Source organism: Equus caballus, chromosome 20 (genome assembly GCF_041296265.1).
Source record: "Equus caballus isolate H_3958 breed thoroughbred chromosome 20, TB-T2T, whole genome shotgun sequence".
Taxonomy (NCBI): Eukaryota; Metazoa; Chordata; class Mammalia; order Perissodactyla; family Equidae; genus Equus; species Equus caballus.
The window spans coordinates 6,069,942-6,083,016 of record NC_091703.1 but is presented as its reverse complement, the minus strand read 5'-3'; the positions used below and the strand labels follow the sequence as shown (position 1 = coordinate 6,083,016).

The 13,075-nt window shown below is 40.3% G+C and overlaps 2 protein-coding genes across 6 annotated transcripts in view; one reads left to right on the top strand and one right to left on the bottom strand.

Moving 5' to 3' along the window:
• LOC100630279 (testis expressed protein 56) overlaps positions 1 to 10,565 on the bottom strand; it is a 35,724-nt gene extending 25,159 nt beyond the window's left edge. For 3 of the 4 annotated variants that reach the window (XM_023624392.2, XM_070244859.1, XM_070244860.1), the window contains exons 1-2: positions 10,213 to 10,545; positions 3,281 to 3,482 (exon numbers count right to left, since the gene is read on the bottom strand). In XM_023624392.2, coding sequence (XP_023480160.2) covers positions 3,281 to 3,482; positions 10,213 to 10,405 — 395 coding nt within the window. In that variant the 5' untranslated portion in view covers positions 10,406 to 10,545. Of the gene's footprint in view, positions 1 to 3,280; positions 3,483 to 10,212 lie in introns of all 4 variants that reach the window. The other variant, XM_023624390.2, reaches the window with a different exon arrangement.
• The window catches only part of FAM217A (family with sequence similarity 217 member A), a 40,685-nt gene continuing 38,165 nt past the window's right edge, over positions 10,556 to 13,075 (top strand). For both annotated transcript variants that reach the window (XM_023624383.2, XM_070244851.1), the window contains exons 1-2: positions 10,556 to 10,943; positions 12,451 to 12,683. In XM_023624383.2, the coding sequence (XP_023480151.2) occupies positions 10,926 to 10,943; positions 12,451 to 12,683 (251 nt within the window). In that variant the 5' untranslated portion in view covers positions 10,556 to 10,925. The remainder of the gene's footprint in view (positions 10,944 to 12,450; positions 12,684 to 13,075) is intronic.

Sequence of the window (13,075 nt, the reverse complement as noted above, 5' to 3'; positions counted from 1 at the left end):
ATGAAAATTATAAAACATGCTGGAAGAAATTAAGTAAGACATAAATAAAAGGAAAGATATCCCATGTTCATGGATTGGAAGACTTAATATTGAGATATTAATACTACCCAAGGTGAGCTACAAATTTAATGCAATCAATCAAAATTCCAATGGTGTGTTCTTACAGAAATATAAAAATCCATCCAAAATTTATATGGAATCTCAAGGGACCCCAAATTGCCAGAACAGTCTTGAAAAAACAAAACAAAGTTGGTAGACACACTTCCTGATTTCAAAACTTACTATAAAGCTACAATAATCAAAATAATGTGGTACCAGCATAAAGGTAGACATATAAACCAATGGAATAGAACAGAAAACTCAAAATAAACCTTTGCATATATAATCAGATGATTTTCAACAAGGGTGCCAAGACCATTCAATAGGGAAAGGATGGTATTTTTAATAAATGGTGCTAGGAAAACTAGATATCCACATGCAAAAGAATGAAGTTGGACTCTTTACACCATATAAAAAAGTTAACTCAAAATGGATCAAAGACTTAAAAGTAAGAGAGATAAAAGTATAAAATTCTTAGCAAAAAAACTCTTTAGAAGTTTTCTTAGGAAAAACTTCATGACATTGGATTTGGCAATGATTTCTTGGATATGACACCAAAAACAGAAGCAACAACAAAAAAATAGGTGAATTGAACTTCATCAAAATTAAAAACTTTTGTTCATTAAAGGATACTATCAACAAAGTGAAAACCCACAGAATGGGAGGGAATATTTGCAAATGTGTCTGATACGAGATTAATATCCAGAATATATAAAGAACTCCTACAGCTCAACAACAACAAAAAATAAACAACCCAATTAAACAACAGGCAAAGGACTTGAATTCACATTTCTCCAAAGAAGATACACAAATGGTAAATAAGCACATGAAAAGAAGATCAACATCACTAATCATTAGGGAAATGCAAATTGAAACAACAAGATATTATTTGAAACCCATAAGGATGACTATTATCAAAAACAAAAACAAATAATCAAAAAAATCCAGAAAGTAACACATGTTGGCAAGGATGTAAAAAATGTGAACCCTTGTGCATTGCTTATGGGAATGGAAGATGCGCAGCCACTGTGGGTAACAGTATGGCAGTTACTCAAAAAATTACATGTAGAATTACCATATGATTCAGCAATTCCACTTCTGGGTATATACTCAAAAGAATTGAAAGTAAACACTCAAACAGATCTTTGCACACTCATGTTTATATCAGCATTATTCAAAATAGCCAAAAGGTGGAAGCAACCCAAATGTCCATAGAATGGATCAAACAAAATGTGGCACATACATGCAATGGAACAGCATTCAGCCTAAAAAAGGAATGAAATTCTGATGCATGCTACAACATGGATGAAACTTGAAGACGTTATGCTAAATGAAATAAGCTAGACACAAAAGGACAAATATTGTATGATTTCACTTATTTGGGGTACTTAGAATAGGCAAATTCATAGAGACAGAAAGTAGAATGGTGGTTGCAGGCTCTGGGGGGATGAGAGAATAGAAAGTTATTGTTTAATGGGAAGATGAAAAGGTTCTGGAGATGGGTGGTGGTGATGGTTGCACAATGTGAATGGACTTAATGCCACCGAACTGTACACTTTAAAAACTGGGTACAATGGGAAATTTTATGTACATTTTACCGTGATAAAAAATATTTTTAAAAAGCAATGTGATTCACCATATTAATAGAAAAGATAAATACGACCAACTTAATGGATACAGAGAAAGCATTTGTCGAAATTCAATATCCATTCATGATAAAAACTAAGCAAACTAGCAACAGTAGTGAACTTCTTCAAACTGATGATCTACAAAAACCTATGGCCAACATAATACTGAGCTATTTCCCCCTGAGATTGAGAACAAGTCAAGGGTGCCTACTTTTACCAGCCTCACTTTTAAAGAAAGAAAATAAATGCTTGTAGAAGGAAATATGAGTAAATAAGTATTGTTTCTTATGTTCTAACAACCTAGCTATATTTTCAGAAACAAAGCAGGATGTAAAGTAAGATATATTTGTTCATGTGAAGACATTATGGTCTGAAATTGAGGTGTATAAACTTTCTGTGGTTGTGAAACTTCACCTATTTTTTCTTTATTTATAGGTCTCCAAAGTATGGTCAAATAATTTTAGCTTGAGTAGTCAGGGATCATTGTTTAAAATAACTTCTACCTTTAATCTGGACAAAGATTCAGTGCCTTGCATTGTCTAAGAAGAAAATATATGGTTCTAATTCTTTTATAACATGTCTTTCCCTTCTTTAAATACAGATTTTTAAATCAAATTGTCAAATTATGCCACTGAGGACACTGAAAACAAAAGTAGACATGGAAATTATTTCAGTGGAGCAATGACCCCAGTGGGTGCTTCCGGTACAGGCAAATTCATGAGCTGGAATTCTCTGTGTTTGTTACCTTCAAAGCAGAAAGAACACTGTCTTTATAGCTAATTATACATTCCTCCTGTCAGCCTGGCAGCAACATGTTTTGAATACCTACTATGTGCAAAATGTAGGAAGCACTTATTAGGTATTGTACAACAATACATGTAGCAACACTAAAACAAACATAGAAACACCATCTGTCTGGCATAATCGGGGAAGGAAGTGTACCAACAAAGATAACTTGCCAAGGAACCAAAGCTTATAGCTTTGAGTGCCAGAATCCAACCAATTCCACATCCCCACTGTTACTGCCTGGTCCAGAGGCCAGGATCCCGCTCCTGCTTCCACCCTTGCTCCCCTAGAGGCCAGGGAGGATTCAAGTCAGGAGGTGTCATGCCTCTTTTTAAGACCCTGCAATGGCCTCCCATTTCTGTCAGTGTAAAATCTGGCAGACTAGAGATAAAGCCGAGGTTCTACCATTCATAGGATTGTATCCTAGGCCCCTGGTCATGCTAGGGGTGCGCTGGTGCTTCCTGACGCATACAGCATAAAAGCCCCACAGCTCAGTGGTTGGGTCCCTCTCCAAAAATCCCACTCCAGCCCTGCTGGATCTCACTAACCTAGAATGCAATGGCCTCTGGGGGACCCACACATCTGCTCCTGTCTCCATGAGTTTTCTCCTAATGAGGGGTCCTCCAGACACTTGAGGTGTGTGAAAATAGGGCTAGTGTGCTTTTATACAGAGCAGTGCTTGTTTTCACGCTGACCATATATCTCAAAGACCACATTAAGTCACTTTTTAGCTAAGACATAAAGAGGGGACAAGATTACACACCTACCGGACAACTATGGTTGACAATGGAGGGTCCTTCGTGTTTTTATTCCACAAGTAGCATTTCTTCCACCCATGACTTACATTGTTGACAGCTTTTCTTTTCCACAGGGGCATATTGCTTGGCTTTGGGGTCAGATTAATCTCTTTTGGAAACTTATGTCTTGCTAAGATCCTTTCTAAGCCAGAGAGTTCAGAATTCTTCTCACCTAGTAGTAGAATAAGCATTAATGCAATTCAGCATTCCTTTCCATCTTTGCACAGCAAGAGTGACATAGCATTAATTTGAGAAAGAATATTTATGCCACTTAATAATTGCTATTTAGCTCTTGCCATTCCTTCATTCCAAAAATATTACTGAGTAACATGTAGACCTTAGCCTGGTCCTAGACATCTTATAGATGCACGGCAATAAATGAATGAATGAATGAACAAACAGATTTGCTGGTACCACCAGAAATACTGAAGGTTATCTGTGGAATTTGTGCATGATTCTCAAACTAATGGCACGTTACTGTGCCATTATTTTTGTCTTCAGAGGTATTAGCCACACTCTGCATTTACATCACATCCACTGCTTCACACTGACCTCAACTGGCCCTAAGCAAATTGCCCACCTGCAATGAGACAAAGAGCTTGTGCCAGAATGTAATTCAATACACTGCTTCCTTCATCAAAACGATCTTGCTACAAAAGAAGGAAGAAGGGAAGAAAGGAGAGTCGGTTGAACTACATAGTGTGTTTAGGGACACAGCTGACTTATATTGTAGTGGAAGCTTCTTATCTCTTTGCCAGCTGGTAAATTTGAGAACCAAAGCCAGTCTGCAGGCTACATTGTGAGTAGCTCTGTAATCCATGTGGGTGCTGTAGAAAATAAGAGAGCTGTCATAAACCGAATGCAGGAAGAGAAGCTAAGCCTCAGAGAGATTCAGTGTGACCCTCCATAGGAATTGGATCAGCACTCGCCAGTCCCTGTTATTGTCAGGCTGGACCACTGATGATTCCTCCCAGACGGAGCAACTGGTAGAGACCCCAAAGAACCAAGAATTGGTTCAAGGGATCATAACATGGCAATCTGACTAAACGTATAATGACTCGATGAATAAATTGATCCTTAGAGACCTGAAAACCACCGGATGAGTCAGGAACAGGGCTGGACTCTGGGGCTCCTGCCCACTGGTCTAGGGCTGAGCCCAGACGGCTTCCACGCCCTGCTGTGAGCAGCACCGTCACACCCCCAGGCACCGAGAAGCTCTCACAGGCACATTCAAACAATGGGAATCGCATAGAGTTTGCTTTGGTTGTCAGAATTTCAAAACTAAATTTAATATTCAGTTAAATTACTTAACTCAATTTGGGTATTTGGTGACATCCAACTAAATTTTATTTCTTTTTTGCTTCAAATGAATTGGTTTTGATTGCCTTATTGTATACACATATTTTAACATTGTAAACTGCCTCAAATCCTTTTTGTAAGCAGCTATGGATAAATTAGATAGAATAACATTTAACAAAAATTACAAATTCTCATATTCTCCAGTATGAATAATTATATTTAGTACTGCACACCAAAATAAGATAAAGACTCAGAACTCAATGTGAATATTTAATTGGGTCTTATGGCCAGCCTCATCTGAAATTATAAGCAAGTTTCCTGGTTTTGAAAGAAAGTACAATGAGCATAGGAAAGCCTCAAGAAATTATTGGAAGTAAAATAACATTGATTGTAAATTTATAGTTGAGATTTTGGAGATAGTGGACTGTAAACTGCTTGTATGTTTTTTTTCAATTTCTTATTTTAATGCGTTGAATGCAATACAAGTTTGATGGATGGATGGACGGACAAATGGATGGATGAATTAGTAATCACAATACAAATCAGCATAGATAAGGTGTATAAACCAGTACACAAGCCACCGTGTGTGTGTGTTTACTACAGACAGTAAAAATAAGTAACTTAAAACTTTGGGCTTTAAGATGGTTTGTCTTCTTCAATGTGTAAACGAAAGTTAGGGACTTTTGTGGCCATTGGTGGACTGCCGGCACGGGAACCACACACACTGCTTCTGAAATGGCCCCCTGGGCCTCCTCCTCAAGCCCACTTGATCTGTGGAAACCACCCTTCCTGCCCACCCCGCCTCTCCCTGGATGTCCCCACCATCCAGTTAGGCAATTTCCCAAAGTATTTGGTGGGAAAAAGCAGTGAATTAACCAAGAGAGGCATCTTCTTAAGCATTAAAAATAACAAACAAAACTTTAAACTTCCTCACACTTCCTATTTTTTGGTTTGGCGCCAGTCAGTCCTTTAGGGAACTGGTATGGAGAAGGTATTAAACATCATAGAACAAGTGCTAAGGAGCTCTCAGGATAAGCCGCACGTGGCTGCACTGGGGCATGGGCAGGAGGAGGAGGACCTCTCACAGAGGCTTGTGATGATTTGAAGACAATTGTCTGGACAGCAGTATATCTTTACTAAGATAATATAATGGATCCTCATCTCTTAGTTTTATGTTGTTCTTATGACTTAACTTGCTTTTATTTAACATATAGAAGAAAAGCCTTGGGTTTTAGCTATAAATCTTTGGTTCTTTTTCTTTGTCCTTGTAATTGCTCTGTGTAACAAATATAGTCTAATCCAGGCAGAGCTGCCCTGCAGATGGAGAGGGGGATGGCAGGGGGCAGGGCCCTGTGTTTAAGGTCAGATGAAATTTCTGCTAGAAGGAAGGCTTTAGACACAGCGACAGTGAGACACGCATATCTGTTATCAAATTCATAATCTGACAGATGAGAGTGTGAAATAGGGTCACTTCAGGATGCAGTTTCAAGGCAATCACTGAACATTTGGAAATGGTATTTTGGAAAGAAAGCAGCCTTTTAGTGAAGAATTCAGGACCTCAAAGGCTAACATCCCCTCACTGACTGGATTCTGCCTCAGGCCCAGATCCTCCAAAGCACAGACTCAGGACTCAGAGCAAACGCTTCCTCCTCCCAAACAGCGAACGCAGTTCACATCAGCTGCATCCTGCAACTCTTTCCATTGTTTCCAACCACAGCAAAGAATCACTGTGGCCAAACACCTCTGAAACAAAGGCACCTCAACAATAACGGGCAGCAGTTTTACGTGGCAGGAACACTCCTGGTTGCTAAAGGATTTTCAATATCTATTAATGCCTACATTGGGATGCTCAGGGAACAAAATCTAAACCAAAATATAACTGTAAAATCACTAGAAAATCAAACACACTTCACATAAACACTCCCTGCATTTTCCATTTTACAATTTCACTTTATTTACAAAAATACATGAAAAGATCTTCATTGGAATAAATAAAATCAAACAACTTAAAGAAGTATACATAGAAGGAACATCTTTCTTCTTCCAATCTCTATTCTTTCTCCAGAGGTAGCCACCATCCTGAATTTTGAGCGTCTCTTTCCAGAACTCTTTTCTATGCAATTACATACATATTTATACTGTTCCTCTTAATAAAAGGAACTTTAAATTGGATCAGGAAGGCCTGTAGGGAGAGCTCCCATGTCTTATCACACATCATCAATTAGTCCAACCAGAAAGAGAAGTATCTTGCATCCGACAGGAAGTGCAACTACTTTACTAGGAAGGAAGATTTTTTTCCCTGCCTAGCAACACACCAGCCAATGAGAAATGCCACAGCTCAGCCAATGAGAAATGCCTCAGCTCAGCCAATGAGAAACACCACAGCTCAGCCAATAAGAAATGCCTCAGCTCAGCCAATCAGAAACACTGCAGCTCAGCCAATGAGAAGCTGTTGCTGCCCTGAACTGCTACTTTCTCCCAATGGACTTTCCTTTAGAACAGCCCCTCCCACTCCCCCTTTTTCTCTATAAAGGCAGCTCCCATCCTTTGTTCTCCGGACTTGTCCATGGTTCACCATAGCATGCGCATCCTGAATTGCAATTCTTTTGGCTATTCCTGAATAAACTCATTTTGAGAGAAAAATAACAGGTGAATTTGCTTATTAAGTTAGTACATACAAATACACAGTCTTCTTTTGGCATAAATGGAATCATTGGTTCTTATTCCACAGCTTGTTTATTAAAACTTGACAGTATGTTTTGTAGATATTTTAATGTCAACTTTGTTTTTAATAGCATTCCACAGTATGGATGCAGTTTATTTAATCATTCTGCTATTGAATGACATTAGGCTGTTTACAGTTCCCACCATTATAAACAATGCTGCAGTGCACATCTTCCTTCATGCATCTGAGTACACAGGTGTGAGCATTTCTCTAGGATACTAACTCGAGGTAGAATTGCTAAGTTGCAGAACATGTATATGTAATGGAATGTTAAAATAAGAATTTTTCTTTTGTCTGTTTTGCCCTAAGGCCACACAATCTGAGAAAAATCCGGTAGGTGCCACATACCCACCTATGCATAACATACCTGCCTATATAAGGAAAAGCTAAATGTTCTTTAAGGCACTTGAAGATTTCTTTAGGCAGAGTTGTTGTAGTGCTGTGTACTATAGCATCTCTCCTCCCCCTGGCAAATGAAGGTACTTTAAGAGAACTGCCTGGGGAACTGGGCTGTGTGCCCTAGCACTTGATGCATTAGTTTCCTAGGGCTGTCATAACATAGCACCACAAACTGGGTGACTCCAAACAGCAAATTTATTGTCTCACACTTCTGGAGACTAGGAGTCCAAAATCAAGGTGTCATCAGGGCCATGCTTCCTCTGAAACCTCGAGTGTTTGCTAGTGATCCGTCGTGTTCCTTGACTTACAGATGCATTGCTCCAATCTCTGCCTCTGTTGTCATCTCCCCGTGTGTCTCTCTCTTCTTTTAAGGACCAGTTATATTGAATTAAAAACCCACCCTACTCCAGTATGACTTCATTTTAACTTAACTATGTCGGCACCTCTGTGAAGAGCCTATTTCCAAATAAGGTCACGTCCTGGGGCACAGGGGGCGGGGCGGGGATGGTTAGGACTTCCACATACCTTTTTGGAGGACACAATTCAAGCCTTAATACCTGGAAAAGTGTAGGGGGAAGTGGCCACAGAGAAAACAGGTCAGTGTTGTAAGCCAGTTGTACTTTACCAACTGGCTGAAGGTATGGAGGACAGGGGTGCACATTTTCTATGGGTTATATGTAAACCCCCTGGAAAGTAGTTGGTTTTGAGTCATCTTAATAGGATCTCAAGAGGGCTTCTGTCAAAGGGTGAGGCAATCTCAGTTGCAACAGGATGGAAGTGTACCATACAAAAGCTGGGGCAGGAGTGGGGACGGAGGAGGGGAAGTGTCAGCAGGAACCTGTGTAAGTGAGAGACCTCCAGCAAGGGGGAATTGCCAAAGAACCCACAAATGCCCCCGGAGAGAAAAGGTCAGCTTTTAAAAGTTGCCAACCCAGAGAGCACGAATGCCAGGTCACAATCTGATATTTTACCAGTCAAGGAAGAGCTTTTCAACTCCTCCACCCTACCTTGTCACTGTTAACAGTAGCCAGTGAAGGAGAAGAGAAGAAAGAAAGAGAAAAGAAACCCAGCACACTGCCAGGCCCTCACTCCCAGCTTCTGAGTCTCAATCAGGCCAGAGCGGTGGGGAGGAGAGAGGTTTTAAACTGGGTAATGGTGGTACAGTTTGGATATTAGAATGCACTTTTTATTATCTGAATACGACCAGGAAAGCTATGAGATCTGCTCGTAATCTCACCCAAAGCTGAGGAGAGAAGATAAACAGAATGGGTCAAAGAGGACAGTTGTGAAAAAATAAAAATAATAAAAATTATTTTCTGCTTACTCTTTATCAAGTTCAACTCATTCAATAAGCCAATAACATATATTTAAAATGTTTACAAAGACTTTCAAATTATTCTCAAAAAAGCCTTAACCAATTAACATGCCATCGATAGTTTGTGAGGGTATTAATTTCCCCACATGTTCATCGTTACTGATCGTTTTAAATTTGACCAGTATGATGAACTAAAAATATCTCCTTGATTTATCTTTTATTTTCTTCATTTCCAGAGTGTTTGAACATCTTTCATGCTTACCGACGATTTGTATTTCACCTTGTGAACTGCCTGTCTGTAACATTCACCTGTTCTATTAGGTTGCTTATATTTTTCTTGATGATTTTTATGTAATCTGGATATTGGGATTGATTCACAATACTGTGGATTCAGGGATAGGGAGTAATCAAAATGTCAACGGTCAAATTTGCCATAATGTTTTAAAATCACTGGCCCAGTCCCCGCCTTCCCACCAGGACTCAAGTCTTCATCACTGTAGCAGTCACTACTTTGCTTCCTAAGCTCATGAACACAAGTGGCTGCCACCTACCTTTGCCCTTTACTTAAACAAGAACAACACAGGAGACAGGCTCCACCCAATTCTGCAAATCAGTCCAGTTACCAACTGTCCTGGCGGAATGCCCGGAGTGGTGAGCTACTCCAAACTGCAAAAAGTGAAGGCTGCTTATAACCCTCAGGGGAAATGCCCAGCTTCTCTCTGGGGTGGCATAATCCTGGCAAAGGCGAAAAGAGTGGTAGGAAATAGAGCGAAGAATAAACTTCAAAGCCTGACCTTCAACTTGGAAGTTCTCTCACTAATTGTGAAATCAAATTGACAGCTGAAATTGTAATTTTAGTGGGATATTTTCCACTTTGAATCTGCTTTCCGTCTTTCCACTGGTATGCTTTACCTAAAGAAGAGTGACAGTTAGACCTATCTTGGTTCATGAAGGACTTCTTAAACAAAAGGAACATAAAGAAGTGATGGTGAGTCGGTGCTTGGGCCCCTACAGCACAGTTAGTACAAAGTGGGCCAGGAGACTTGAGGACTGACCACATCTGCAAGACAGAGAATAAGTGCTCACTTATGGCTGAAAGGAGCGGCAGTGTGTATCAAGATCAAGTGTGTGCTTACACTTCACACCTACCCTCTACCCACATACATTTTTCTCGGTCCTCCTCACTCTTGTAGGAATACAACAGCTCCATCAGATGATTTGGAAGCAGCTTGTGAAGGTTAGATAGAGTCTCAAAGGTGTGACGCAGAACGTCAGGATGGTCATAGTCTTTCGGAGTCTTACATTTGTCAAGGACTGGAAGTTTTAGTACAGTCTTATCATTCCTGGCTGTCCCCATGATGACTCACTGAGTTACAGAGAAGAACAAATAGAGGATCTGAAGAGTGGAGACCATTGCAATTGTTCTTTCTATAAGCTTTCCTCCATCTCCAAGAAGATAGCGTGGAATCTATTTTCTGGTCTCTCATTCCTTAGCATTCTGAGAGTCACAATGGCCCAGATCTTAGCCTGGAACCCTGAGTGCTCATCCTGCACCTTCAAACCAGTGGAAATCAGGCCATTGAAAATATCCTGACAAGTCTTAGAGGGGTTTTAGGCAGGAACTCTAGTTTCCTGTGTGAACATGGACAACATCTGAGGAAGGCAGTGTGGAGTTTCCCCTTTCCTAAAGGAAAGAGGGGAAACACGGCGTGCACACACCCAGTGTTACTTTCCCATCTGGCACTGAGTAGAGACCTTGAACCCCGTGTGAACATAAGTAGGACTCCACAGACCTACTAGGCCCTGAGGGACAGTAGTTACATCAGCACAGTCCTGCGGCAGACCTGAGGAAAGAGCTTCATCATCCAAACTGAGAAATGTCCAGATTAACACAGGTAAGAAGCCAGATTGCTTCTTATTTCTCTTATCCAAACTAACACCGAGGAAACAAAGCTAAAAAACAAAAATGCTCAACTTGAGCTTTGCTGATAGAAGACATTCTTCATTGTGAACCCAGTGCAGAGGACAGAAAAAGCACTAAATAACCTTAAACCACCAAATTTGATAGACAGCCCTGAGCAAGACAGAAGCTGCCAAGAACTACTCCCAGATTTTGGGGGCAAAAGTGCAAATAATAAGGTTCGTTATAGCTACTCCTTAATCGCAACATGCTCCGTCAACAGAGCCAGATCCACCGTAATTGTTCTACCCTGTGAACTGGCTGGGGAGTCACACAGCAAAGTGGAGAGAAGCAAGGAAAGCTCTGTGGGCCAAGCGTACGCTGGCAAAGGCCGAGAGTGTTCGCCAGCACTTTACCAAACTTAAAACCCGTGGCCAAGACTATAAAAACATGATTATACGATATGATACATCAGTGTCCAGAGCAGGAGATATAAAATTCCACGTCTTAATTTTCAACTGCAAACCTAAAACGTAAAATTTTTAAAAATAAAAAAGTATACTTTAAATACAAATATATTTAAAATATGTTATAGAATTAAGCAGAACCACTTGAATATATGTGATTCTCATAATTTCACAGGTGTTTTTGGGAAGAGAAGGGAATTGGTGGGAGTAAAGGGGGTAGAGTATTCTGATAGCCAGAGGCTTCTTTCTTCCAAGCAAATTTCAGTGTATACTCATTTATATAAATAGGAAAGAGCAAACCATGTTTTAAAGCATTCAACTGGCCAAGGAAGTGATCTATTAAAATGTGATCCCTTACACTCCATGTACATTGACCCATATGTTCTTACTCGTTGCTTTAAATAGCAACTGATGGAATGGTTCCAGCTATCTGAAGTTTATTGACCTTGGCTGAAATCAGAAGTCGGCCACAATTATTACAGTTTATTTTTAAATAAAGTATCTGATGGATAAATGCTTTTTGCAGTGGGTAAGACTTCTTCCAGGCAGCAGTGTCCTCCATTTTTTTTATTACGGTGTGGTGGAAAGAACACTGTTCAGGACGGGAGTTAAGCGTTGCGAATGGAGGCTGGCAGCGCCCTGCTGCTAACTAGCTGTGTGATCTTCAAGATCACAGCCGGCCAGGTCTCAGGCTTCAGTGCTAATGTTCTTTGATGAAACAAATCCTTCCGTTTTGGATTCCACTTATTTCCAATTCTATTCTTCAATGACGAATGTACTTACCTTTTCAAAACCGTGTTTGTAATGTATTATTATTTTCTCACAAGAAAAGCGTAGCAAGCAAAGCACCCTCCTTGGCCAGCGCTCCTCATACTGCGAGGACAAGCTGCTAATGAAGGGCCTGTGGTGCCGCTGAGGCACCAGCAGAGCGTTCCCAGCTGAACTGATCCCCCAGCAGAGCAGCTGCAGGAGTCTGGGTGTTTATCCAGTTCCCGACTTTTAAGTAAACAACAATTTCTTTTCTTTGTTCCAAAGAGGGCTGCTGTGTCTCCGGAACTCCTTCCCCTTCCCCTCTGCCACGGTGGATGTGACAAGATCAGCTGGCTTCCAGAAGGCAAAATATTCAGTAACGTTCAAAGAGAAAAGATCATCTCCAAGTTTCTTAAAGAAAGCATTCTAAAGAGAGTGTTCCGTTCAAAGCAGATGAGGTGGGAGGGTCCCGATGACCAGGAGGACGATCCAGGCTGCAGCTTTCCCAGCCCCAGAAAGTAAGTTCTGATCCTGAAACTCAGGCCAAAAGTTCACATGAATTCGTGATGACAGGCTAAGAAAACGCCAGCTCCAAGCTATAGGCATCTGAAGGACAGGACGACTTATAAAGCAATTCAAACTGCAGAAAGCAAGTCTTGCAGAAAAATCAAAATGAGGGTAGAAATATATAATTGAGAATTATTCAAAAGTACTAGCTGCAACATATGCAGATGTGGAATTTACTAATGTATGTGTTTATCTTACTTTGGGGAATATATTCCTATACAATACTATCACTTTTATTCTAGGAATAAATAGATTTAAAACAAGATTTCTTGTATTTTTGCCACAAAACGGTGGCCTCCCAAATAAGACAGTGCTAAGGGAGCAAAGTGTTAAAGGTTCATTT